At 41.2% G+C, this 26,415-nt stretch overlaps 4 protein-coding genes across 5 annotated transcripts; 3 read left to right on the forward strand and 1 right to left on the reverse strand.

Annotated features, from left to right (window-relative positions):
• Window position 1: 1 nt before the first annotated feature.
• On the reverse strand, window positions 2-2,959 carry LOC137914910 (N-acetylglucosamine-1-phosphotransferase subunit gamma-like). The gene is made up of 11 exons (XM_068758397.1): window positions 2,876-2,959; window positions 2,732-2,786; window positions 2,592-2,659; window positions 2,381-2,435; window positions 2,138-2,221; window positions 1,945-2,038; window positions 1,242-1,356; window positions 1,067-1,149; window positions 862-987; window positions 683-764; window positions 2-592 (listed from the first exon to the last, which is right to left on the reverse strand). Exons 1-11 carry the CDS (start codon window positions 2,928-2,930, stop codon window positions 516-518), a joined length of 894 nt encoding a protein of 297 aa, XP_068614498.1. The 5' UTR covers window positions 2,931-2,959; the 3' UTR covers window positions 2-515.
• Window positions 2,960-3,080: 121 nt separating this feature from the next.
• On the forward strand, window positions 3,081-5,581 carry LOC137914925 (18S rRNA aminocarboxypropyltransferase-like). Its single transcript, XM_068758412.1, has 6 exons — window positions 3,081-3,406; window positions 3,840-4,050; window positions 4,187-4,380; window positions 4,488-4,655; window positions 4,871-4,925; window positions 5,279-5,581. The coding sequence occupies exons 1-6, from the start codon at window positions 3,286-3,288 to the stop codon at window positions 5,409-5,411; spliced, it is 882 nt and encodes a 293-aa protein (XP_068614513.1). The 5' UTR covers window positions 3,081-3,285; the 3' UTR covers window positions 5,412-5,581.
• Window positions 5,582-5,960: 379 nt separating this feature from the next.
• LOC137914918 (3-phosphoinositide-dependent protein kinase 1-like) lies at window positions 5,961-13,795 on the forward strand. The gene is made up of 15 exons (XM_068758406.1): window positions 5,961-5,984; window positions 7,744-8,034; window positions 8,244-8,286; window positions 8,398-8,535; window positions 8,673-8,817; window positions 8,944-9,041; window positions 9,179-9,254; window positions 9,345-9,413; window positions 9,632-9,728; window positions 9,972-10,145; window positions 10,559-10,776; window positions 10,897-10,954; window positions 11,245-11,397; window positions 11,503-12,534; window positions 12,955-13,795. The coding sequence occupies exons 1-14, from the start codon at window positions 5,961-5,963 to the stop codon at window positions 11,614-11,616; spliced, it is 1,698 nt and encodes a 565-aa protein (XP_068614507.1). The 3' UTR covers window positions 11,617-12,534; window positions 12,955-13,795.
• A 294-nt stretch (window positions 13,796-14,089) lies between these two features.
• On the forward strand, window positions 14,090-25,633 carry LOC137914917 (BTB/POZ domain-containing protein KCTD5-like). Of its 2 annotated transcripts, XM_068758404.1 has the most exons (7): window positions 14,090-14,332; window positions 18,837-18,945; window positions 19,493-19,584; window positions 19,679-19,774; window positions 19,993-20,097; window positions 22,604-22,729; window positions 24,585-25,633. In XM_068758404.1, exons 1-7 carry the CDS (start codon window positions 14,123-14,125, stop codon window positions 24,612-24,614), a joined length of 768 nt encoding a protein of 255 aa, XP_068614505.1. In that variant the 5' UTR covers window positions 14,090-14,122; the 3' UTR covers window positions 24,615-25,633. The 2 variants fall into 2 exon arrangements, with proteins under 2 accessions (XP_068614505.1, XP_068614506.1); XM_068758405.1 differs by lacking the exon at window positions 19,993-20,097.
• The last annotated feature ends 782 nt before the right edge of the window (window positions 25,634-26,415 follow it).

A 26,415-nucleotide genomic window follows, 5' to 3' on the forward strand; every position in this document is an offset into this window, starting at 1 on the left:
GTTTCAGTGAAACTCCAGTCTTTATTTGCATAATTGAAGTGGTAGCATCGTCCTGGATTTCTAAAAAATACACTAATACACGTGCCAAAATGTAAATGATGTGTCAAGTCAGAGGCATGATAATATCACTCAGTCTGTTAAAATATTTTAAAATGATTTAATACAATGCTTTGTCTTGTTATAAACAATGTCCGGCCGTTGTGGCTGTGTGATACATAAATGAAGCAGAAGGAGACGATTTTTTTAAATACACTCGGCTGAAAATGTACAAAGACGATATATTTCATGTTTCACGGTATCGTCTTTTTTTTGTACATTTATATTCTGAGTTTAATTGCAGCAATCAGGGCCTTTCTGATGGAAGTCCCGGAGAGACCCAACAAAATGTTCCAACTTCTTAAAAAGTTCTGTAAACGTCTGAGAATTTAGAAATGAAAGATGAGTTCAGAATGAACCTTTAGGGAAACACTGGTGATATTTTCCAGGAAATCCACACGAAATTGATCAGAAGATGTTCATTGCGTATTGAAACGGCCATCGTCTCCCCTCAGGTGTTGATCTTGAACGGTCAAGCTGACTGTAGTCGTTAGTTCTACGACACGGCAAAACATGTTACGTACAATTAAAGTCATACCATGCATGAAGCTTCAAAGAGTGAAGGCAGTCTAGTTGTTTCGCTTACCTTGCTTTGAATCAAAAGAGATATTGTGTTCAGTGAGCAGACCCCGCAGTCTTTCGATCTCTCTTCTTTGTTTTTGGAAATCCTGCGTGGATAATATAAAGTCATATTTTAAGGGGCATTGTAATGATTTGTGCATTCTTTTTGAGACAATACTTAGAAGGGAACATAAATGTACACACCTCTGTACATTTCTGTAAAGAGTCGTGCGTTTCTGATTCGGCTGCTTCCTCTGACAGGCTAATCTTTTTCTGGCTCTTCAGGAGACCAGCATGATCAAAAATATCCCTTAGAAGTTTGTTGTATCCCTGCAGAAAACACTTTGTTAGAGGAAAACACAAACTTAATATGAGCTGTACCATTTTATCTCTCCAAACTGGTTTTCACCTGCTCCGTAATAAGACCTTCATAGCTCGCCTGCTCGGCTTCATCCCATTCTCGTTGCAGTTTCTCACTTAATGTTGGGTACACTTCAAACAGCATACAAATTATTAAAAACAAACAAAAAATACAATCAATACTGAAACACCCTGTTGAAGTGTATTATATGGTTCCGTCTTACCTAAAAGAGAATGTGGATGGCAAACAAGTGGAGTCTCAAAGATGAGCGAGTACACACAAGTGCTGGGCTCTGAGACTTGAGCAAGCTTGTTGTTTGCGCCGCAGACGAGACTAACCTATGGAATCATGAGAAACAAGTCACACACTAAATATTCCACTATTCTTATTGCTGAATTCACTGCAATGATGATCTTGTGTTGAATGTACTTGAATTTCATTCATCACTGACTGATGTTTGTCATAAATAGGTGTTCCATTTCCAGAAATGCATGAATTTAAGTCACTAAGCTTCCAAATATTGTTTAGTAATTACCTCCACCGAGGAGGTTATGTTTTTGCCGACGTTTGTTTGTCTGTCGTCCGTCTGTTAGAAAGATAACTCAAAACGTCCTGGATGGATCTTGATGAAATTTTTAGAAAATGATGGGAATCTTACCAGGAACAGATTGTTAAATTTGATGACGATCCAGAAGAGATCCTGTATTCTGGATCACTTTGAAATTTTCAGGATCATTGCAGTCAACGGAGCTTCAAAACTTGTTCCTCAATAACAATTGAGTGATGTTTATGGAATTGGACACAGTGGTGTAGGGTGGATACCTCTGTCTCACCACCGAATTTCATCGGATTCAGATCCAGCATGGCGGAGGTCTGCGTGCTTTTCTAGCTAAAAGGAACATTACAACATTTAAAATCCAACAAACCTTTGTTTCCCTGCTTTTGGTTCCACAGGCATCCCCATCTCTCATCCACATGCCTGTGAAAGTATTGTTCACCATTTCCCACTCCTGCCAGATTCTGTTAGGAGCAAACAACACCTGCTCTTAAAACCTGTCCACAGTTCATTGAATTCATACACTAAAGATGACTATAAGTAGCGCATGGTAAATCTCTTACCCCAGTATCCCACTGTAGGCGTTCCACCTAAACGACTGCTCATGTTGGGTAACGTTGTGAAATGGACATAATTCATATTTATAGCTGCAAAGATTAAACAGGTACACAAATAAACCACGTCAGGCGGTACTCTGACGCAACATGCACCAGTTTAATAATCACTTTCGAAAGACAAAGTTGTTACAGGGAACCAGCGCAAACAGAAGGGATCGCACATCACGTGATATTGATAGAAATACTCACGTCGACTCCATGTAACTGAAGCATCTCCCAGCAAGCCGATGAAGATGTTCAGGACCTTGAGGAAGAGATCAAGTTGATATAAGTAAACTCAGTGATTCACCTATTAAGTTCCAGTCAACATCTCCCAATTAAAGGCGCTCCTTTAGAGCATTTTACCATATAATTACTTGAAATTTGGTATTTAATGTCTGCTAATATTCATCTATTTTACCAGACACAGGAGAAGGAGTCACTTTAGGTTGCAGCTTGGTTCCCTGAGCCAGAAAGGGATTGTTCAACCTAAATACAAAACACGATGAAAACCTGGGGCATATGATAACAGTGACGGTCAAATATTTTAGCTGTACCTACCCAAACGTGTTGGGCTCCTCTACTATCTTTATTTTACCAGCGAATCCATTGTTCACTGCGCATAAACAACAATCTGAAGTCAGACTCAGCCAAATTAAAACTCACCACCACAATGCAATCTGGAGGAAATGTGTACGCGCTTACTGTAAACGCAGAGGTAGACCAACCACGGGCTTATCCATCTGCAAAGGCACGACATTCCTGGTGACTAGCTTTACTTCCTGTTTTGTAGCAAACGACACATCACGTGACAAGAATGAGCTGTGCGCATGCGCGTCGTGACGACACCCTTTTCGTCAGACGGAAGTAGCCAATGACGAATTAACTATTTTTTACATTATGTAAATGAAAATATAGGGTACATTTTATCTGTTATTTATTGTTTTATAATCATTGATTTGGAATTGTACGCAAAAAAAATGTTGCGAGGTAAATTCTGAAGTCACGCCATGTCTATGGAATAGCTAACGCTAGCTAGCGAGCGTCGAAGGAAATTACGTAAACATTCAGGATAGTTTGTAATCTTAGCTAAGTGGCTATCTGCTAGCTGCAACATGGGACGAAAGAAAAACGACAAATGTCTGCGCCTTGAAAGCAAGAGCAAACACAAAAGGCACAAAATGAAGGGGAAAACCTTAGAAGCCTTTACAGAAGAAATGCACACTGCCTTTGAAGGTAAAGATAGAGCGACAAATCTCAATTCAAAAATGTGTTTGTGTTGAAATGCATCACAACTTATTAGCAAACAACAGTAGTTTTCCTGTGTAAATTGTTAAAATGATCAATCTAAAGACGACAATCGGTTATTTGAAGTACGTGGAATAGATTTAGAGATGCGATTCCAGTATTTTGGTTCATGAAACCTTGATGTAGTAAACTTACATTTATTTAACAGGTAAAATATTGTTTGTTGTCCTTGTTCTTCTGTTTCGATTTAATTTACACCATTTTAACAAAATGTAAACACTTTTTGTAAATCATTTTAATTGAGCAAATGTCGCAAAGCTACAATAAAATTAAATCCCTGAAGGTCGAAGGACCCTGTGCATGAATAAGATTGTTGAAACGTCATTATGAGCACTTTCTCCTCTCTCACTGTGTTTTTCAGCAAGTCTTCACCTTGAGGAGGGAGCCGAGGCCCCTCAGGTGAAACTGCCATGCCCGCTTGCTATGTGGGATCTGGGTCACTGTGATCCCAAACGTTGTACCGGCAGAAAACTGGTACGCAAGGGGTTTGTGCACAACCTGCGCCTCAGTCAGCGATTTCATGGACTCATACTTAGTCCAATGGGTACAAAATATGTGACGCCGTCAGACAGGTGTGTAGTTATTGCCATACAACTATATAGATAGTGTCCAGGGAATATGTTTATTCATCATAGTAACACATAATGATTGTGAATCAATGATAAAATAATTTGTTAAAGAAAACTTTCTGTGATCATTTTTGCACAGAGAGATTGTGGCTCAAAGTGGAGTAGCCGTGATTGATTGTTCCTGGGCCAAACTGGAGGAGACTCCTTTCAATAAAATGGTCGGAAGTCATCCCAGGTTGTTGCCATACCTCGTAGCTGCAAACCCTGTCAACTATGGCAAGCCTTGCAAACTGTCTTGCGTTGAAGCTTTTGCTGCCACTTTCTGCATTGTAGGTGAGCTTTTTACTCAGGAATTCTCCACTTGATTATTTTGACTTTTATTTTTAACCCATTTTCAAGTTAGGGCATTGAACATGCTTATACTTTAACTTGTTTTGCAGGTTTTGAAGAAATAGCAGTTCTCTTGTTGAATAAATTCAAGTGGGGGACAGTGTTTCTGGATCTCAATAAAGTTCTGCTGGACCGCTATGCTGGTTGTCACTCAGAGGAGGAGCTGCTGTCTGTAGAGAAGGATTTTCTCACATCTAAACCAGAGGAGGAGGAGTTTGGTAAAAATTGGGAAGAAATTAATGGGTTCTATCTGTGTCCTACCGTGTGTATTTTTGTAGCAGAAAAGGCGATTTGGGTTGTAATCACACACGTCTTTTATGTCCAACCATAGAGTTGATTTGTCTTCTTGTACAATTCGAAACTCTAAAATAGATCAGTTTTTGATGTAATTATTTTTGATGTAATTATTGAACGCTACTTGTCTTGTTTATAGATCCGTTTGATGTAAACTCTGGAAGAGAATGTGGGAATCTCAACAGGCGTCAATGGTAAGCAGTTTATAACTTGAATCGCATAGAGTTAATCTCTTAAATGCACTGATTGAATATCTTCTTGTGATACAGATATAGACTCAATGATCCATACTGATCCAGTAAATGCCATTGCTGACAGCTGGCCTTTTTCAGCCTTTTCTAGTTTGTGCATGAAGTACTGTGTCAAAAAAAAGTACTGTTAATTTGTATTTGCCACACGAAGTGACACACCATTAGCTAAAATTCGAAACATATTAAGCCTTTTCATTTGGAAATTAATACAAATTCTCAGACCATATCGGTTCTTTGCCAGTTTGTTTTCTGTGTGTGTGGCTACTACATTAGTCAAATGTTAATTTCTCTTTTAGTGCACTTGTGGATGATGATGCCAGTGAAGATACAGATTCCTCAAAGGATGATGAAGATGAAGGAGAAGATGTAAAAACAAGGAGTGACACAAGTCAAGAACATCATCATGATGAAGAGGAAGAATCAAAATAAAAATGTTACAATAAATCCTAACGCTCTAGATTCCTTTACTACAAGGACTGGAAAGCTTTTCAGGGGTCATGACACAGATAAACTGAGGGCCATTTGAGGCCATCAAGTTTTGAACTTGTATACAAAAAATACTTTCTAAATGTAATCATGCTAATTAAACCAATATTTCTAATCGCGTTGAATTACGAGTGTATTAATTACAGGGTTTCATTTAAAAAAGAAAAAGTCAGGGTCACGTGGCCCGTTTGACTTTGGGGGTCTTCAAAAGATAAAATTAGTTTCAAGAATGTGTATGAACTTAACTAAAAGTCTAAAACGAACTGAAAAAAATCAACTGCTGCTGCCTGAATAGGCGCTTATCGTGAGAGAAGTTCAGCGGGTTGTAAATGTGGCGAGGGGGGCGGACGCAGCGGGAGTCTCCTCTGCTGTCCTGCGGTAACATTGTTGTGGAACGACGTCACAGCTCGAAAATGAAGGCGCAGAGGCAGCCATTACTGGAGCTTCTCTAATTATTTTTTTATTCCAAATAAATATTCAAGGAGAACTCCCATGGCAAGAGCTACAAGTCAGCTGGTAAGTGTTGCGTCTTCGGGCTGAACAGCGATTCGAAGCCCGTGTCGGAGATGTTTGGTGCGGCGGCTGTTAGTAGTTAAATAGTTAGGTCGGGGCCTTCATCCGAGGAGCGACGCCGTACACAAATATTGGGTAACGCTACGACTCGCTAGCAATGTTAGCGCGCTAATGTTGGCTAACACAACATTAATGTTAGCAAGAATCAGCCCGTCCAGTTAATGGCTTTATTTAAAGTTTCGTCAAGTCATAATGCGGAGATGTAGCATTTCACAGTGTCTCATTAAGCTCATGGGATGTGAACCTTTCCCTTGGTTACACACTTTATCGGTTGGCTGACGTTAGCTGAACATGTTCGCGCTTTCGATCGGTGTTGCGGCTAGCTAACAAGCTAGGGTTAGCTTGATTGCGGTCCACCTGTAGTCGGAAGAAAGCTTTTTAAGGTTATCGCTGTGTTGCCTGCATGTCAGTCCAATATCTTTCAATTTTCAAATATCTGTCTGGTCCGTCCGCTTTGAACATGATTCAGTAACACTGTTTTAACAAGACACGAGGTTTTGAAGTGACTTCTTTTATCTCGGTTGCTAACGTTAGCTAATTGAGTGACTGTTAGCGTCAAGTTTATGACTCGCCGTCGATGATGGTCGGCATTATTTGATAAGACAGCGAGAGCTAACATTAGCTTGCTAACGGGCTACAGTTAGCAAGGAAAGTTCGCACAGGCCTGTTGTTACCCAGGAACTCTGCGTTTGATGAATGTTAGCTGGCATTTTCTATCAACCATTAAGCAGTTGGACCAGTAGTGTTTGGTCAGCAGATAATTATGCGACCGGCTGTCAACCATACCGTCAAGTCTGGATAAAAGAGCTAAATGGCCACACCTTGGTTTTGAATGAGAAGAAGCTAATGCTAGGCCAACTGAGCGTTAAGAAGTTGATGGCTGAGCAGAATCAGCACTTCATAGAAACTCATTGTTTTTAGTTATGGGAGTAAGCACGACTGTCACGTGAAAGTAGTCACTTTGACATATCTTTGTAAACTTAAACTTTAGCTAGTGAGACCACCAGGCTCCAGAAGCGGCATCTTCAATAGTTGCTGTGTGTCCTTATCAACATTAGACTTTGTTCCTCAAGTGGTCTCACTTGAAATAAAATTATATCTTAAAAGTTGGTGAAGCTGGCGACCCTGAAATGATCTAATATGTATGTGTATAAATTTGATCCCGTATTTTTTTCTGTTTTGCACCCACATGTATGGAATACATTAGACAAGTTCTTGCGTTGTGCAACATTTTGTTTTCGTTATACGGTTGCACTAGAATAATGCAACAAACAGTCTCCCAATTTTTTTTAATGAAATTGAAAGGGAGAGTTTGATTTCGTTCCCATTTTCTGAATAATATTGAAGTCTCCAAATCTCAGAAATACTGTATGTGATTTATGATGCTTGGTAACAAAGCAGTTGCTAAATCCTTTGGCTTACAGGATGATAAAAAAAAACCCATTTGCTCATCATAATAGATACAAATTTAGATTAGCTCGCACTGTTGTTTTCTACTGTTTTTTTTACAGCGTTCAACTACTTGTTATCAATGCACAGAAAATAACCTCAAGGGATGAGTTGTGTGTTTTCAGTTGTCAATGTCTTGTGAATTAAAAGTGAATATTACAGTTTAAACAGCGTGCTACAGTAATTCATATTCCTTTAGGAGTCAACGTGGATATTTGTTGCCTGACACATTCTAAATGCTCTTCTCTTCTAGTATGATGTTGTGCCCATTCAGCCCAACGTTGTCATCTGTTCCCGCTCGCATCCATCAATGGTAAGAAACCACCCCGACTCCTGCTCGCCACTTGCTATCCCAGGCGCAAGCAGTAGCCACTGTCCCAGCATGGAGGGCTCGACCTCACAAGCCCGTGCTGTTGGAACGTCTGCCAGCAGCCAGGGCTCAGACCTCCGCACACAGTCGGCTGTCCAGGTCCCTCAGCCACGGAAGAAGAAGCCAGAGGATTTCAGATTCGGGAAGATCCTTGGAGAGGGTTCCTTTTCAACAGTATGTAACTCGCGTTCCACCTTTGAATTATAGTTGGGAAGATGTTGCTACACGTTAGCATTCTTTTGATTGTTGGATGAGTCATCAGTTTATTTGAGGTGATTTGACAAGACAGATGTTACAAGGATAACTAGATTTTCTCTCCAGTATGAGTATAAGATGCGATTTGATGTTTTTCTGTTGTTGTTTTTTTTTTTTTATCGTCAAAGGTTGTCTTGGCAAGGGAGCAGATAACAGGGAAAGAATATGCAAGTAAGTAATAACGCACCGATTTGTTCAAATGAAACTTTTGTACCGAAATTCAAAGATTTCTCATTGTATGCTTATAATTATTTCTTCACTTTTTATTCTCTTTACATCCAGTTAAGATTTTAGAGAAACGCCACATTATGAAGGAAAAGAAAGCCCAGTACGTGAAAAGAGAAAGGGATTTGATGTCAAATCTAGATCATCCGTTCTTCGTCAAGCTCTACTTCACATTTCAAGATGATGAGAAGTTGTGTATCCTTAAGCAAGTACAATTGTCCAACACATGCCGTGTTGTTTTTGTGTTAAAATATGTTAAATTAATTGTAGGTGACATTGTAACCTTTCTTCTGAGTAATACAGTAATATGTGTTCCTTAACTAACATCATAGATTTTGGCCTCAGCTATGCTAAGAATGGGGAGCTCTTGAAATACATACGGAAAATTGGTTCATTTGATGAGACCTGTACTAGATTCTACTCGGCTGAAACAGTTTGTGCTCTAGAATACTTGCACAGCAAGGGGATAATACACAGGTAAGAGGCTGTTTTATTTGGTCCAGACTGATTTTTCAGTCCGTATTTGTTTTCTCTTGGCATAATTTCAAAGCCCTGTGATGCAGTTGTTTTCTTTATTATATTTAAACTTTTTCCACGTTTTAGAGATCTGAAACCAGAGAATATTCTGCTGAGTGAAGACATGCACATCCAAATAACAGATTTTGGGACGGCAAAACAATTATCGTCAGACAGTAAACTAGGTATTATCACCGCACTGATTTCACTTCTAGTTCTGAGTTCAAATATGCGTATAAGAAATATAAATGTTGTATTTTTCTAGGTATCAACTTTGTGATGTTATTAATGTGTTTTACTGTTTGTTTGAATCATTTGGTAGCAAGAGCAAACTCCTTTGTTGGAACAGCACAGTATGTGTCTCCAGAGCTGCTAACGGAGAAATCAGCCTGCAAGAGGTAATTATGTGTATTTATTGTGCAAATATTGTTCTGTTTTTACATTTGACAGATAAAAAGGTGACGCTATATTTCTCTTGTTGTTTTAAGTTCTGACCTGTGGGCCTTGGGATGTATAATCTATCAGCTGGTGGCTGGTTTACCACCGTTCAGAGCTGGGTAAGTACTAAAGTGATTTTGCCACAGTTCAATTCCTTCTTAATTCATGTTTCAAACAAGCGTTTGTTATTCATAATGTGTATTTGTGTTACTAAATTTTGATACTTCTAATGCTGGAATACATTTAATATTAAAATGTTGTGATCTTGAAACCCATACCCACGGTGTACTTCCCTAATAATCTTTTTTTTTCCATCTTGTTTTTCCATACATTTTAGAAATGAGTACCTAATATTCCAGAAAATAATAAAACTGGAGTATGAATTTCCTGAAAAATTCTTCCCCAAAGCCAAGGATCTTGTCAAACAGCTTTTGGTAGGTCATCTAGTACTATGTCTTTAGATATATGATACAGTGAAATGTCTGTGGGGACTCGGTCATCCAGTTCATGGTCGGCTTCTGTGTTCTCAGCGTTTTCTGCAAGGCCACTTGGCTTTCTTCATCGCTGATCAATGCAATTACTTATCTGTAGTCACATTATTGTGTTATGCTGGTTGTTTATTCCATGTGTGTTGTATCATAAAGCTGTCATATATGCGTTTCTGTGTTTTGTATCAGTCGCAGGACCCTTCGAAGCGCATTGGCTGTGAAGAGATGGGAGGGTACGAACCTCTGAAGCAGCACCCCTTCTTTGACACCATCTCTTGGAGTGACCTTCACTTACAGACACCCCCGAAGCTCACCCCTTACCTGCCAGCCATGTCTGAGGATGATGAGGACTGCTACGGGAATGTAAGGCATCTCTTTAGAATGAGGGAGCGGCGATGTTACACACGTGGTAGTATGACTGGGAAGCGTCGTTTCCCAGCGACGCAAAGCTGCATTCACAAATAAGTCGAATACAAATGATGGAAAACTGCACCTTGAGCTTAAAAGTTCAGATTATTGTACGTTTTATGTGCTAGAAGTTCGGTACATGGCAAAGCAGTGCACACCAGGTGTGCTCTGGGGGAGGGGGGTGTATTTCTGGCAAGGTATCTGTGATCTGACCCTTGCAGTACGGGACATTCTCATTTTGTCTGGAGTCTGCATATTCTTTCAGCTTATGGGTGCTGCCTTCTTGAATTGTGTGGACCCCCCCCCCCCCCCCCCAAGCTATGATTGGTCCTCAGCTTATCATTTGTGAATGTTGTGTCTCATTCCAGTACGATGACCTCCTGAGCCAGTTCAGCAACATGCAGGTGGCCCAGTCCAGTTCATCACACTCCCTGTCACCTCATGAATCGACCCCCCCACAGAGGTCCAGCAGCAACATTGAGCAGTACATCCATGACTTGGACAATAACTCCTTTGAGCTGGATTTGCAGTTCACTGAAGAAGAGAAGCGACTATTGCTGGACAAACAAACCACTGGAAACCCCTGGTAAAAAAAAAAAACTCATCGTGTTTCAATAGTGTCAAAATGTGCTGCTACGTGAAGCAGAGAATTTAATGAGTGGAATGGAAGGGATGTCAGTCATTTCTTGCTACTTGTTTTTTACAGGCACCAGTTTGTGGAGAATAACCTGATTATGAAAATGGGCCCAGTGGATAAACGGAAGGTGTTTGAATTTCATTTTTTTTTAGCTTGCATTTATTTATTCTTTCTATATTTTAAAAAAAACAACAATGATTGTAATCTTTTTATTTTTAGGAGCTTTTACAAATTAAAACATTTCAGATGGCTAGATTACAATAGTTGTGTTTTGAATGTATGATCAGATTGCTCAAGTCAATTCCGACACTACAGCGCTAGCATAATGGAAGTAAAGGGGAATTCCCTGCTGTGGATAGGGAAGTACCGGTATGAAAGTATACCCCATCTTACAAGGCTTGTGATATACCATTGCAGGGTCTGTTTGCACGACGGAGACAGCTGCTTCTCACTGAAGGACCACACCTGTACTACGTGGATCCCGTCAACAAGGTCCTAAAAGGGGAGATTCCTTGGTCCCTAGAGTTGCGACCTGAAGCCAAGAACTTCAAAACGTTCTTTGTTCACACGGTACAAGAAAACAGTTCATTTTTGTATAGCAGAGATTCCTCAATTTTTAATTTTGTTTTTATGTATATAAATAAATGTGTGTATATATTTCCCTGGTGTTTGCAGCCTAATCGAACATACTATTTGATGGACCCCAGCGGAAATGCTGACAGGTGGTGCAAGAAGATCCAGGAAGTGTGGAGAAAGATCTATCAAAGGCACCAAAACCCAGGCCTATAGGAGCACAAGTCCTCTTGTGGCCACCCTCGAGCTCTGAGGCCAATCACTGAGCAGAGTAACACCCTCCTTAGTGCCCTTCATCATCGCAATGTAAACAAACTCTTAGAGACGCTGGCATCTAGACCTTGTTTGTTTTCCTGAGTAGAACCATGGGAAAAGTAAAAAGAATATTTGGATTCAGGGTTGCTTTGCTTGTTCTTCGTGCTCTCTGTGAGGCTTCGATTACATTTCTCCATGTATGGATGAAAAGACTGCCACCATGCACATCTGCTTTTTGTACATTCAGCACAGGGGGGGGGGGGGGGGGGTCAAGCTTGTCCCGTAGAGTAACACAAGCTTGGGTACCGCTAGAACTATCTCGAGTGCAAGGACTGGTTTCCTGCTTCAATAATACAGTGACACGAAATCTAGCTTTTATCGACCAGAGCCTATCCTGACATCGTAAGCCACATCCTAATCCTCCATTGTATGTCCAAGCTGTAGCCAGATCCCACATCTAATGCATATACATAGTTGTAACAGATACTGTAAGCTGATTTCAGTCTCCCACATTTACCCAATTTAAATCCTCCATATTTTTGTCAAAGCCCAAATGTTACTATATTTGAGTTGTTTTATTTCTTTTAAGCATCTCTCGGTACTTGCATATTGCAGTCCGATTAAGGTGTAGCAATGCCCAGTGCGGTTCTGCATAGAGACAGGGTTCTGGATCGATGTCTGGAGGAGTGTGAGCCTTCCATTGCTGCTACTGAGGATGTATCGCTAACAGGAGTGGGTAAACATGCCACTAGCTTGTACTTCCTAATCGTAGCTTTCTTATCTTTCCTGCATGGCCAGTTTTGTGGCTCAGCCGTATTTGTTCTCTCTCTCTCTCCCCGTAGGGCACTCACTGGAGATATAGTTTATTCAAAATTAAAGGTGGGTATTTTTTTGGACTGCATTGTCAACCGTAGAAAACATAGGCTAATTTGGCTGTTCTGTGCCCTCCAATGAATATTTTTTTTTATGGTGTGAATTCTTCACTTTCCTTCCTGGTGGGAAGTTGGCTCATCTTCCGTACGTCCTATTGAAAACACAATCACATGTGCTGACCCACCCCATGCTGAACAGAAAGCCTTCATCTAGCAGTCACAGAAGCAATCGCAGTGAAGCTGTAGTCTGGCAGAACTGCCGGAATGGGCTCATTGGCCCATTTATTTAATTTCTGGCATTTGGCTAAATAGAAATTCAATTGATTCAAGTTGCGCTCCTTTTTTTTTTTTCTTTTTTTTAGCAATGTGATGGTTTTAACTTTGACCTATTCCGCCGAGGTAATTTTCAATGGTCCTCTTTCTTCAGCTGAGTCGGTGTGTGCAGTGTGTGTGACTGGAGTATAGGTGAAGAGGAACCTCTGGTCCTGTGGCCCAGGGCTCGTTGTGGGTGGATGTCTGTTAAAAGGATATCTTATCTGATCCAAATGACCGATGAAATTGCTGTATCTGTCTATAATTTTGAGTAAACACTCGGAAAAAGTGTTTCCCTCTAGTTATAAAAATTGTTCGAATCAAGTCGATGGCAGTCAGTTACATTGTGTATGAAATACTCTACCTGGCTTGTAACTGACTTGAACTGTGATGTACAGATGATGTATTATTAAAATCTGAAGCAAGTAATGCAATGATACTAGGATACAGTTTTTGTATTTTTATTCTTGTATAAGGTTATTTGATGGCTATTGTTTAGCCTCTAGTTCATTCTGTGTTATTTAAATTCTAATATATGATCATATTTGGATTGAAGTCATGTTCAGGGGCCATGTTGTGTATGTATCGAGATGTAAAGCCTTTGAATGTGAATAATTATTGTAAACTATAATATTTTACAGCATTTTTCTTACTATATCATACATTTTCTATTTGCTCAGTGATTTAATCATTCTGATAATTTAATGAACCTGTTCATTCTCTCTCTGATTATTTGTGCGCTAGGTCAGTAGATGTTGAATGATGAATTTTTTCCACTTAATGCTTGGTAGTCCAGTAATTAAAGCATGTAGGGATTTAGGCATACAAATAAAAGCCTCCTGTCTTCTGTTGACACTTAGTTATAGTCATGAGAGTGAAAGCAGGCATCTCATATTTTGCAGCATGTAAATAAAGTACTGGCCCATGATCTGTTTTTGTGTTGTGAAAATTAATTTAGTGGGGGAAAAAAATCAGAAACTTCTGGTCATTGATGCTGTTAAAACCGAATATTGTCTCAGTTATGAGTTTATTTTCTGTGGACTGACATTTTCAGGTTTAGGAAAATACTTGTTCCATCGTGGATCGAATCGTGGGGGAGGACCTTCCTTTTTCTTTTTAAATAATTTATGCAGGTGTCTGGTGGAGTGGGGTTAGTAGGAGTGGCTGCCCGGCCCGCTTCACATGAATCGCGGACTCCCGACGAGTTTCGTGGGTCGCAGTCGAGACATTTCCTGTCGGTTCGCGAAGCACCGAGCCGAGGGCGGAGGAGACGAGGAGAGGGAATGGCCGAGAACAGCTCCGAGGCGAGCGGCTCCGGCCACCGGAGGGGTCCGGCCCAGCCCAATAATCCAGCCGGTGTCGGAGCATCGAAATGGATTCGACTGAATGTCGGAGGAACGTGTTTTTTAACGACGAGACAGACGCTGTGTCGAGATCCGAAGTCATTTCTGTACAGACTGAGCGAAGCGGATCCCGAGCTCGACTCCGACAAGGTAGATGCTAAGCTAGTCCGGCTAGCTCGCGAATGTAGTTGGGAGTGTACTTGGATAACTCCGGTTTAATTTCGTACGAAATTCGCTTATTTGCTTTATTGTATAGTTAAAGAAACGTGGATTGCATGTGTTCGCGCACACGAACTTTGTTTACTCATGTTCCCAGAGAGGATGAAGCCACATGTTTTAATACATGCTGCAAAGTCGCATTTTACGTGGCTAGCAGCTAGCTAGCGTTAGCCCGCCGAGCTAGCTAGATTCCGACAGTCACCACATGACGTGCGGTCTCGATGCTAGCTTCTGTGTGCGGCGGAAGGCGCTGGCTATTCGGGTTACTGACGTGTATTGGGTTATATATTGATGATAATAAAAACGCTGTTTTAGCGTTATAATTTGAAATGTCAAATGGACGCATTGGTAGTTGTGAAACTTTTTCCGAGTTGCATATAACGCATTAATAACGAGAATGAGGCGCGTACCCGAACGCTGCTTGCATGTTTTGCCTTGGTTGACTAAGACGGTCAAATAAATGGTTGTGAGACACATTTAGATTCTAAATAATATTGATATTTTATTGGGGGGGGGGCAGTTTATCCTCCCCTGAGCAGTGGATCCGTCTGATCCAATCCCATCCTTTTTAAGTGTGTGCCAGTCTCATTTCATTACTGTATTTATCTCCTGCAGGATTTAAGATTGCTCCCTGGAAATTATGGGCTATAAATTACGCCACGCTTCCCACCGAGTGTTCCGCTTTGTATGTGCACATGATTTCCGTTCATGTGCAACTGGGGAAATGGAGAATCTTTTTTTTGCATCATCTAGTTGTGCAGGAAACTCAGCAGAGTAAGAGACAAGCGTAGAAGTGTTTCGTGGTGAATGGCGTATTGTTTCTCAGCCAAGGCGCTGAGTGGTTCAGTACGTCACGCAGGCTGATGTGCTTCTGCAGGACTCTCCAGGAGGACTGCATTATTCATGTTGTTGACTGGAGCCTGTTTCGCACATTGGGGGGGGGGGGGTAGATTAGGGAGAAAGTGTTGGAAGTGCTGTGATGTGCACGGCCATAACATCTAATCTGGTCTATTAATAGACTACAAAATATAAGTTTCTGTTTTTGAAGGTTTTCATTTGTCATTTTCAGATGACACTGTTGTTGTTCATTCATGCTGAAACCTTACAAGCAGGTAATACTTTTTTTTTTTAATGATCAGTTGTTCCATCAACTAGTTGACGCCTCGGTCTGACGGACTCCTGCTCTCAAACGACATCAGTTTGGATGTCTCGAGTAGAAACCCGGGTTCCTAGCTTCGAGGGCGTTATCAATTTTTCAAGCACCCTATCTCAAAGGATTCTTGTTCCTTCAACATCTTTGTTCTTTTCTTATTTATAGCCGTTTGCTTCCCAGAGAAGTCCTCTTTGTGGCTCATCTGAGAGAAATGTGGTCGTATTTAACGCCAGATTCAGGTCGTTTGCTGCAAAGGTGCTTCGGAAAGCGAGCCATGACTCAAGGCCGGTCCCGCAGGTCTGATCGGGCCGAAGCAAATGTATTCACAAACACTGATGCCTGCTTGTCCTGTGCTGCACTACACTTGAAACCAGCTGGAATTGTATTCTGATCTATAGGTGGGTCATCGGCGAGAACAAGCTTCACTTCCCGGCTCTTTCGTTATTGTGATGTATGTTGCGGAGGAAACTCGAGTTCCTGGCTTGCCCAGCTTAGCTGTGGAGCTGCCTAAACTGGCTTTCCTCACGGCAGCAATGCTTTCAGAGGACTTTTCAACGGAGCCTTCCCTTAACTGCCTGACGCACTCTTCCGTCGTAAACAATTGCTCTGCGAAATGCGTCACTGGCGTTGCCTTGCTCCGTTGATAATGGTAGGAAGGTTCCCCTCAGCCTTGGCGAAAGCAAATACACTCACTCAAACGACGGCTTTAAATATCCTGAGCTAGTTTCATATGATATAGCCGTGATGCAATGTGTGTATTATTTAAAAGATGAAGCCGTTGTTGTTGTTTTTTTTTTTACTATTCCATTACTGCTTGTATTCCAGGGGGACTCCTGTCTGCTAATCTTTCAGGATCAGACTTCCACTTGGCTGAGTAGCTCCAGTCGTGTGACTGGGACGCTCGACTGCAGCGTCTTCGAGTATTCTTTATGCAGTAGTTTGTCTCTCGTTAGTTTTATTCTTGGCCTGAAAAAGTGGAATTGCTTCACATTACGGTGTTGCATGTTTTTATTGTCTGTGGTTGCAGTTTATTTCTTAAAAAAAAAAAAAGAAATACTGGCCTCACCTGGGACATTATTTAAAAAGCCTACCGGTATATGCATTTATGAAGAGAATGACGTATCCCCACTGCTCGCTGGCTTGAATTAGTGAGGAATTGGATTCAAAGCTTTTTGTGTGAACCCAAGCATGCAGAGGCTTGTATATTTCAAGAGTTCACTGAAGTCTCAACTGAAAGCTGTGTGTGTGTGTGTGTCAACATGACATTTCTTGTGAGGAGGATGTGTTCTTTTCTGAGAAGTAAAAAGTTAAAGCTGCTGCACAGAGACCGCTTTTTTTTAAACTAGAAAAGCACTCGGAGAGCGCGGACCTCCGCCAAGCAGCTCATTCCCCTCGTAATTAGATTTACACCGTCCACATGGTGATCTGGGTCATCACCAAAAGGTTATAAATTGTTCTTGGTATCTTTTTATACACCGACCATGAAAAGTATAAGTGAATCGGGAGTTGATTTTTACTTATTTGTATTTTTAACTGATTTTTGAATCCGTAAAATTGTGTTTTCATTTTAAAATTTGATGTTTTCCTGACCTGATTCTGGATCAGATCAGACATTTCGCATGATGGTAAATATCGAACCCCTTCATGACTGGGATCTAAATTAAACCAAGTCCCATCTTCAGATTATTTTCCATCAAGATCCATCCAGCAGTTTTTCTGTAATCCTGCTAACAAACAAATGCCATAAAAAACATAACCTCCTTGGCAGAGTAATTCAACAAAAAAAATAGTTTTTAAATATTTATGACCTATTAATTACACGTGTTTCTTTTTTTAGTAAACATAAAGGGACGCCAACAAACATTTTATTGACACAACTATGTTTTTGTCAAATGAATATTAACAATGTTAATATAATAGTATGGCACCTCACGAGGCAATATTTGTTTTGTGGATTTAATAAAGGCGGGCTTGACAGTAATTATCCTGTCCGTCATTGCCTTGATGTTTTTCTTTTGTTCGGAACATCCATGCAAATGTTAAATTCAATCCAAACCGTATCCACATAACAATTAAGTTAAGTAGTGTAAATGTTTTCTTACGCTGTCGTTGGTAAACCGGCTCCGAGGTTCCGCCACCACTAACCGCTTCCCTCGCCTCCCGTGAGAACACGACAAGCATCCATTTAGCAGCACGGACGTTACTGTAAGCTGGTAAATTGATTGGTCGATCAGACAGGAAAAGTATTTTGACAATTACTTAGTGTTTCAAGCAAAACCTCGGTATTTGCAGGTCTAATGTCTTAATTGTAGGAACTTCCTGCTTCTCTCCGTCACTAATGACGGCGAGTGAATTGTCTTTTGGGCTGTTTGGGAGTTGGGACAGCACCTGTGTGAAGGCCCGCCTGTACCTGAGCTGAAACCGCTTTATGGAAATATCAGAAACTGACACGGAGCAGTGAGACGAGAATAGAGCTCCACTGCGCTCCGATTAGATATTTTTGCTTCGGTAAGGAGGTCAGCAGAGCCCGAAAGCGTGTTGAGATCCATTACTGAAGGAAATGCATTGGGACCTTCCCTCATTATTGGACAGATTAATGGGTTTTCATGTGAACCCACACTGTGCACACACTTGGCTGGATGTTGACTTCATGTTTTAGGCCTTCAGCGTTTGACTGATGTTTGGAAGTTACTCTTCATTTTCAAATATTCCTCCTGAAGCCGTATTCTTTGTACGATGCATAATCAAACATCCTGGAACATTTGAGGATTGGGACAGAATTTGCTTCGGGCCTCCCCGCATGTTTGAGAAGGTTTGTCGCGCTGATCAGTCGCTGCATTTGAGCTGGTTTCCCGGTTTGACGAAGGCTCAAACTGCCTTTTCCGCCTTGTTGTTCGGGCTGCAGCTCATTGTCAGTTGTAAAGCTTTTTCCTGCGCCTGTCAGTGGAGTCAGTCTTCTGTCTCAAATCTTTCTGTTCTGCTCTAATTGTTTTAGCCCCCCCCCCCCCCACGGGACGAAGGCAGTCTAATCACAGTACTTGCAGAAATAGGGGAATACCCAACGGTTGTGGAGGAATCAGGATCAAACCCAAGGCCTTTGGGAATAGTAAAGCGATGTCCCGAATCCCCCCCCCCCATACAGATAATCTGTGCAGGAGCTAACCTCGTAATTCTCACCCCAGAGTTTTAGCCACTGATGCGTAGAAATGCCATTTTAATTTTACATGCGTTTCTCATCCTTGTCCTCTTTTCTATTTTTTGTCCCCCCCCCCCCCCCCCCAGGATGAAACTGGTGCCTATCTCATAGACAGAGACCCCACATATTTCGGGCCGGTCCTTAACTACCTGAGGCATGGCAAACTGGTGCTCAACAGGGATCTCGCAGAGGAAGGTAATGCCTATATGTAATAAGGGTGCTTTCATACCTGTGGTTTGGTGCATCTGTCCACACCAAAGAAAAAAAATAACGCTATCATTTCAAGTTTAGACAGCTTGCTCGTTTTGCTTTAGCTTTTTTTTTTTTTTTTATCAGTGCACATCCAGTTTTAAAGAAATAGACATTTTGTTTTGTGCCATTTTGGCTGATCGGTGCTCCGGCATAAGGAGCCATGAAAGGAAATCAAGTCACGAAATGTTAAATCAATCTTTATTCAAATGACTCAATTTCTTATTATTGTTCTTTGGCTCATAAAGGAGAAGCTTTCTCTAAGTCCTGTTGCTATTACTGGACTGCACATGAATTTCCATTCACATTCTTTAATTGACTGTAGTTATCTAAAGTACATTAAACCTATTGTTGGATATTTTATTTTTAGTATTTCGCTTCCATTGTTTATTTGATTTTAAGCCATTATATGTAAGCAAATCTGAAACTGAAATGTCATTAACATTGAGAAGATGTAGCGGGACATACCTTCCTTTTTTGTCTGCTATTTAAGGTGTGCTAGAAGAAGCTGAATTCTACAACATCACATCATTGATAAAGCTCATCAAGGACAACATCAGGGAACGCGACTGTAAAACATCACAGGTACACGAAGTCCTGTCTAATTCAGACATCGTCACCATTAGAGTGACATTGCTGTGAAATTGTCCATTCCCCTCGTCTTCCTCCCGCCCCTCAGGTTCCGGTGAAGCACGTTTACCGGGTGCTGCAGTGCCAAGAGGAGGAGCTGACGCAGATGGTGTCCACCATGTCTGACGGCTGGAAGTTTGAGCAGGTAAGTCCTCCCAGCGGGACCGCAGCAGCAGTCCTCCTTTCATCTGCTTCTCCCACCTCGCTATGCTCCCATTGATCCAGAAAATCCAAATCTCCGATATCGGAAAGTGTCTTTAAAAAAAAAAAAAAAAAGCCAAAACAGCAAATCACACTTTTCCTTCCTCAATGTCGGCATACATGACGCGGGCGTCCCTTCTGTGCTCTCATTGGTTGTTGCAGCTTGTCAGTATAGGTTACGGGCGGGCCCACCAGTCAGAGTTTCTGCTGATTGTGTCAAGGGAGGTGAAGGGAGAGGAGTCTGCTTTGCCCAACAACAGTGGAGAGGTGTGTCCCACTAATATTGCTGTACTGTCCGTGGGCTGGTCACTGCATGGTCCCCATGTTGCCCGTACACACCCTGTCGGCCATTGTTTTCCCTTAGTACAAACGTAGCTGTGGGTCTTTTTCAGTCTGCATTCCTCCTGCTTGCTCACCGGTGAGGCTCAAAAGAACGCGGCACACATCTATTCGTCTGTGAGTTTATTTCGTGATGCCCTTTCTTCATACTGCATTCAGTTTGTCCGCATGTCGACGCCCCTGTTGGCTGCACGCCTGTCTCTGGGGGGGGCTATGTTGTAATCTAGCGCAGGTTGATTAGAGGTAAAACTAACAAATGGGGTGTTGTGTGGTTTTTCTTTATTTTGTAATACTGAAGACATCAAAAGTCTAAAAGTTTAATTCTGGATACACAAATATTTTGTGCTCTTCGGTTAAGCGGCCACCGTTTACCTCGATGGCAGGGTTGCATGCTGTTGACTATCTTGACCAGAGTCATGCGGTAGTTATGTCTAGAGCCGCTTCACCAGCCAAACAGAAATGACAGTCCATCATTACTTCTAGACACGCAGGTCTAGATAAATAAATAAACGTTTTCAAGTGCAGTTGCAAAAAAACCATCTATCAATTTGAGGAAAAGGCTCCCATGAGGTCAGTCCCAGAGAAGGAAGGCCGAGACGTACCTTTGCTGCAGAGGAAGAGGAAGAGGAAGAGGAAGTCATAAGAGTTGCAGCTTTAGAAATTGCCACTGGCACGAATCTTACACGAGTGCTTCAGAGGCCAAGTTGCAGAAACTGCCCCAAAGAAGCCAAAAGACCAGCAGGAATTTGTGCTTCGCTTTGATTATTCTGAATTTGAGATCTTTGGTTCCAACCTCTCTGTCTTAGAGAGATGCAGGAAAGGGGAGCGGATTGCGTCTGCATGTCTGGTTCCCGTCGTGAGGCACGGAGGAGGTGGCGTGATGTGTGTGTGTGTGTGTGTGTGTGGGCATCGCATCGCTGGTGTGACACTGTTGTCGATTTGTTCAAAACTGAAGACGACAACGGCAACGCTGCCAGAGACGATCCGTCCCGTCTGGTTTGTGCTTGGTGGGACAGTCCCTTTTCACGGACCCCCAAAAACACACTTCTGAATGCGTTGGCGTTATCGGACCAATCAAATGACCTGATTTATAGTTGATGACTGGATTCTAAAATCTGAAGTTGGGTTAGGGGAGCATTCAAAGACCTATTTTTTTTTTCCCAGGGGGGGGGGGATCTGTGTCGAGTCCCTGAGAACTGGAATCTGTCTAATCTCCTTGCACAGGTCCGATGGGAAACACGGCCGAATACGAAACCTAAAATCTAGACGTCGACCCGAGAGAGTCTTTTAGGAGCTTTGATGATTTACTGCTGCTGCTGCTCCAGTGAACTTTAGCAATTTAAGTGCGTTTTACATTGAACATCTGCAGGACGGATTTGAGGCGTGTTGAGTCTTAAGCCGTGGGACAAGTCGAATCCATGGGAGCGGTTTCCTATTATTATTTAACCTTTCTTGTTTTTTTTCTGCATCAGTGCCTAATGTGTGAGGGAAGGCCTAACGACACTCTCTGGCAGTGGTAGCTAATGAGGCCATGCGTGTCTCAACTTGCGCACCTGGGTGCAGAGAGCATAGAAATGGCCTGCAGTGTAAACCAACCCAACGCTCAGCAGGAAATTCATGCAGGGCTTCCTTTTATTTTTGTTGCCCCCCCATGTTTTTCATGACGTGCATGGTGGGTTTTTTTTTCTGTCCACATCTGTGTGTTTTTTAATATTTTTATTCTGTTTGCCGAAAATCATTTTATAAAGCTAAACTCCTTATTTTATTTTAACATTTCCATTTCAGGCCTGAACATGATCAGAAACACATGAATTAACTAAAAATCTAATTCTCCCTTTCATCTTAAGACTTAAGATTCATGCATAGAGTATGTACGAATTACTGGTGTGTGTGTGTGTATAATATAGAGGAGGGCAAATGGCGCTTTCCCGCCCATCATTCCAGTTTCAATGGCGTTTAAATTTGAGGTGTTCCCCACTCGGATCGTGTGAACCTGCAGCAGCTTAAAAGACGGAGCACCGCATCTAGAGCTCGATGTTAAGAGATGGAATTAGATTTTAGATTTGAAGGTTAATTGAATTGAAACGGATAAACGACATGTTTTATTTTCCAAAAGTAGCGGCGCTTTGTAGAAATTATAGTATTTAACACTTTAACTCAGATCCAACCTTTTAATTGAAGTAAGCCTACTCTTACTTAGTCAGGTCTGCTCGCCCCTAGACCATGCATAAATTGGTCTGTATAAAAAATAATTCTGCTAAATGGATTAGTTTAATATTGAGAATTCTTAAAGTTGCAGGAATCCGTGTGCACTTTCACTGGTTGTCCACTTTCTTTTTTGTTATCCCGCCTTGAGTAATAATTTTTTTGCTGCTATTACCACATCGTTCTGATGCCAGATTCTCCTCTGTGCTCCGCTTTCATGTCTCTTTAGTTGGTCAGCATCGGCTCCTCTTATAACTACGGAAACGAAGACCAAGCCGAGTTCCTGTGCGTCGTCTCCAAGGAGCTGCACAATCAATCATACGGGACAAACACTGAGCCCAGTGAGAAGGCCAAGGTGAGTGTGTGTGTGTGTGTGTGTGTGTGTGTGTGTGTGTTGAAGATCCATCTAGCAAAGCTCTGGAAGCGATGGCCTGCGTGGAATGTTTTCTGTGCACTGCACTTATGAACGTGGCACCGAGGGACTGAAAGTACTTCTGGATTATTGATGAGAAAACTCTGCGAAGGCGAACATTGTGAATATTCAATGGTTCCGTTAAAAAAAAAAAAAAAAAAACAGCCTGGAGGAGATGTTTATTCATTTCATTAGCTATCCAACTTTTAGGTTTATATTAGATTCATCCAGTATTAATAATAATAAAACAACAACTCATCTGTTTGGAGAGCACACAGCTGCTGCAACTCGGTCAGGTCTGTCGCTCTCTCCAAGGGCTCTGAGCAAAGCAGGAGGCTTTAGCCCCTGAGGAATAAAAAGCTTCCACTACAGGCAGCCACATGTGAAGAACACGCCAGTAAACATACATGCATGCTGCTGTTTAGATTAAATGTTCTACGAATGCAGGGAGACATTATAGACCGTGTCCTTCCTGTCACGCTGTTCAGACTGCGTCTTCACACGGGTCCAAGGGATTGAAAACTTAAATTGACTCCATTTAATGGCCCAATTTGGAAGCAGTATTAACAAGCGAATTAGAGGTTATCCTTGGACAACACGCACTTGTTTTCAGTAGTTTTCCCACATATAAAATGCTTTTCTTAATTTGAATCCCCTCGGAAAATCACTCGTTAGTAAATATTTCTCCTTTTCCAGCATTTTCACGTCTGCTGTTTGACGCCTTTCTTTTCTTCTGTGCTGTCTGCATGCTGCATGCCTCTCAGAGCGAGGACGAAGACACAGATTATGAAATGAATGACTCTGATTAGGTTTGATATTTGATGTGACTCACTAGTGAGGCTACGATTGCTTCTAGTCGTCGTCCCCTTCCTCACGCCTCCCTGCCTCCTCTCCTGCCCTTTGTCTCCTTGATGTAGTTCAAGTTGCTGAAAACGTCGTTCACAGTGGCTTTCAAACGCTGCTTGACCTGATGATCTACGTAAACCCTTTGGACTCAGTCCAGTTTCACTTTGGGTTTCTAGATACCAAAACTAGATCAGGAAACCAGGTGTTTCCTGCTGAGGCCAGTAAACCCTTTTGGGCCAGGTGAAGAGCTCCATTGGTTTGAGTCATGTGAACAAAATTCTTGTTCCGATTATCTTCCACACAGACTCGGTTACAGACATACGGTGACGTTCGTATTAAAGATTTCTGTGCTTGATGTAGTTAAAGTAGCAGCGATAAAGATGCGTTTTCAAACTCTTTTATAATCAAATGTCAAATTCATCATCGCATTCAAACCGTGGAATAAAGGCCCCTTTTAGGCCCTGAGCTTGTCACCATCCTTTGTTGTTTTTTGAGTCAGATAGGACCATATTTGGAAGAGGGGGTTGAATCCAGAACAAAAATTGATCTCAAAACAATTTGTACTTTAAACCTTCGAGTCTCGACTTGAATCGTGTTTTATTTTCCGTTCTCCTCGTTGGCCATTAATAGTCCTTCCTGTGCTTAGTTTCAGCAGCATGCTCCTCCAGCACCCAGTTTGAAGCCACCTGAGTAGAATTGGCTCTGCGACCTTATGCTGTGTATTCTCTGGTGCTACGCTCCATGCTCCTCATTTCTACTATTATCCCCTTCATTCCAACACCTCATCCACTTTGTTTTATTCAGACGGCATGTAGAAATGATGCTCTCTGGAAGTAGTCCTCAGTAAATCGCATGTAAAGAGACAAACTTGGCGAAAGAAAAGCTACTGTTGAGTAAAATACAGTTTTAATGTGTTCATTTGTTCTTTATATCTATTTTTGTGTCTCTGCAGATTCTTCAGGAAAGAGGATCCCGGATGTGAGGAGGACTCTGTGTCAGGAGCTCCGGGTGTTATGATGCAAACATATCATCTTTGTGAAAGTGTGTTTGGCACAATGGAGATTTTAAAGGGGGAGCTGCGTTCACTTTTCTGTTTCCCCTCCACTTTTTGTTTTATTTCTTGATGTAAATAAGGCTGTTTACTGACACTTTGTGCCTGTACGTTTGAACTGGACCCCCCCCCCCCCCCCCTAATTTGTGGCAAAAGGAATTCTTATTTCAAAACAAGGAATTGCAGCATATGTTTTATGCTAGAAAATATGGCCGTTATCAGATAAGGCCAGCGATTCACTCAGGGTCATCTATGGAGTTATTCTTACATCCTCCAACTTGAGGTTCTGGTCGGGGATCAGTGTGGCGTTAATAGCTCAGAGGCATCAAACTCAATATCGTTCTTGTGGCGTTGATAAGAAGGGAATCATGCTTTTTTTTTTTTTTTTTTTTTGGTGTATATCAAAGAGTTGGGCTATTCAATGTCAAACTCCACATTATAAACATTTCTGAAATATTTTCTCTGGTCGACTTTACTGAAATTTGACTTGTCAGGTATCAACAGACATCTGATTTGTTTTAAATGGCAAACAGTAGCTGAAGATCAATCATCTTGACCAGAATAATAATTTTAAAAAAAATAAACTTCTGGTCGTTTAATTTAAAAAGCAGTAGGTTGTTGTTTTTTGAAGCCTTTATAATAGATCAGGAAAACATTGGTTACAAAATGAAAATCCATCCCATTTTCAGGTAGACTAAGTAAACTATCTTTAGAGATGCAGCATAAATATCTTCATAATATGGCAATGTCACGATGAGACACTTTATTTGCTTTCTTGGCTCGAGGAGTGAATGTGTTGTTTGTGTAGCTGCTTGTGGCAACCTTAGTAACGCATTAACCCACAGACACAAACCTCGTGTGCTCTGGGATTAAGCAATTATATCTTCAGGAAGTTCACTTGCCTGCTTTTATAAGGATTAAACAAAGTATTTGGATTCACATTTAACTGCACGTGCATTTAAAATATCAATTTAAGATTTTAATTACATCTGCAAATGTAAACTTAAAGTAGTTTTAAAGAAGTAAACTTGCTATCTGGATGTGCAGGTTTTATATTGTCATATTTTTCTTAACATTTAATTTAGTTTGAGACTACCTTCATTAAGTCTAACGTTAACTGCCAAAATAGTCATCGATATTTCAAATGTGAATTTAGATTGGTTAGAAACATCTCTCTTCCAACAGTTTCCTGTCAGGAAACGCATCCACAAAGACCGTTGGACGTTTTTATTGTTTATTTTTCTTACATATGGAAATATTTTTTTCTTTAGCTAGTTTTTTTTGTGTGTATGTTGAGGGAATATCTTAGTTAAAGGACTTTTTCTTTTTTGAGGGGAATTGTTTAAGGCTGTCAGGGTGTTTGGAGGTAGAGGTGAAGTACTTTCCGTTCCTATTCAGATGATTTCGTTTTTATGTAAATAATCCAAATTCAATATTGATATTTAAATCTTAAGAGAAACTGCACGTTTTGTACACTGTATAGAAGGTACAACTTGGAATGGAAGTTGTTTATACTGGATCTTTTAGAAATGAGAATCTTGACGATATTAAATTGTGTTTTTTTGCATTGTTTGTACTGGACTCCAGAGATTACGGTTGGACTTTGGTGTCTTTCACTGAGAACATGCCTGGAATATGTTTTTGATAACCAATAACAAAGCTATACTTGTCTAGCTATGAAGTTGACTGTTACATGTAAAGATGCAATGTATTTTTCCTGCATTGTTGTAGA

The sequence above is a fragment of the Brachionichthys hirsutus genome, unplaced genomic scaffold (genome assembly GCF_040956055.1).
Source record: "Brachionichthys hirsutus isolate HB-005 unplaced genomic scaffold, CSIRO-AGI_Bhir_v1 contig_866, whole genome shotgun sequence".
NCBI lineage: Eukaryota > Metazoa > Chordata > Actinopteri > Lophiiformes > Brachionichthyidae > Brachionichthys > Brachionichthys hirsutus.

What these genes read in the sequence shown, in the direction of transcription:
- LOC137914910 (XM_068758397.1), bottom strand. Translation starts at nt 2,930, where the DNA reads ATGTCGTGCCTTTGCAGATGGATAAGCCCGTGGTTGGTCTACCTCTGC. An exon ending in GAGGAGCCCAACACGTTTGG is followed by an intron (nt 2,660 to 2,731) that starts GTAGGTACAGCT and finishes TTTTGTATTTAG; the next exon opens with GTTGAACAATCCCTTTCTGG. An exon ending in GACTCCTTCTCCTGTGTCTG is followed by an intron (nt 2,436 to 2,591) that starts GTAAAATAGATG and finishes CTCTTCCTCAAG; the next exon opens with GTCCTGAACATCTTCATCGG.
- LOC137914925 (XM_068758412.1), top strand. Translation starts at nt 3,286, where the DNA reads ATGGGACGAAAGAAAAACGACAAATGTCTGCGCCTTGAAAGCAAGAGC. An exon ending in AATGCACACTGCCTTTGAAG is followed by an intron (nt 3,407 to 3,839) that starts GTAAAGATAGAG and finishes TGTGTTTTTCAG; the next exon opens with CAAGTCTTCACCTTGAGGAG. An exon ending in TATGTGACGCCGTCAGACAG is followed by an intron (nt 4,051 to 4,186) that starts GTGTGTAGTTAT and finishes ATTTTTGCACAG; the next exon opens with AGAGATTGTGGCTCAAAGTG.
- LOC137914918 (XM_068758406.1), top strand. Translation starts at nt 5,961, where the DNA reads ATGGCAAGAGCTACAAGTCAGCTG. An exon ending in AGCAAGGGGATAATACACAG is followed by an intron (nt 8,818 to 8,943) that starts GTAAGAGGCTGT and finishes TCCACGTTTTAG; the next exon opens with AGATCTGAAACCAGAGAATA. An exon ending in GAGAAATCAGCCTGCAAGAG is followed by an intron (nt 9,255 to 9,344) that starts GTAATTATGTGT and finishes TGTTGTTTTAAG; the next exon opens with TTCTGACCTGTGGGCCTTGG.
- LOC137914917 (XM_068758404.1), top strand. Translation starts at nt 14,123, where the DNA reads ATGGCCGAGAACAGCTCCGAGGCGAGCGGCTCCGGCCACCGGAGGGGT. An exon ending in GCGACTGTAAAACATCACAG is followed by an intron (nt 19,585 to 19,678) that starts GTACACGAAGTC and finishes CCCGCCCCTCAG; the next exon opens with GTTCCGGTGAAGCACGTTTA. An exon ending in TGCCCAACAACAGTGGAGAG is followed by an intron (nt 20,098 to 22,603) that starts GTGTGTCCCACT and finishes ATGTCTCTTTAG; the next exon opens with TTGGTCAGCATCGGCTCCTC.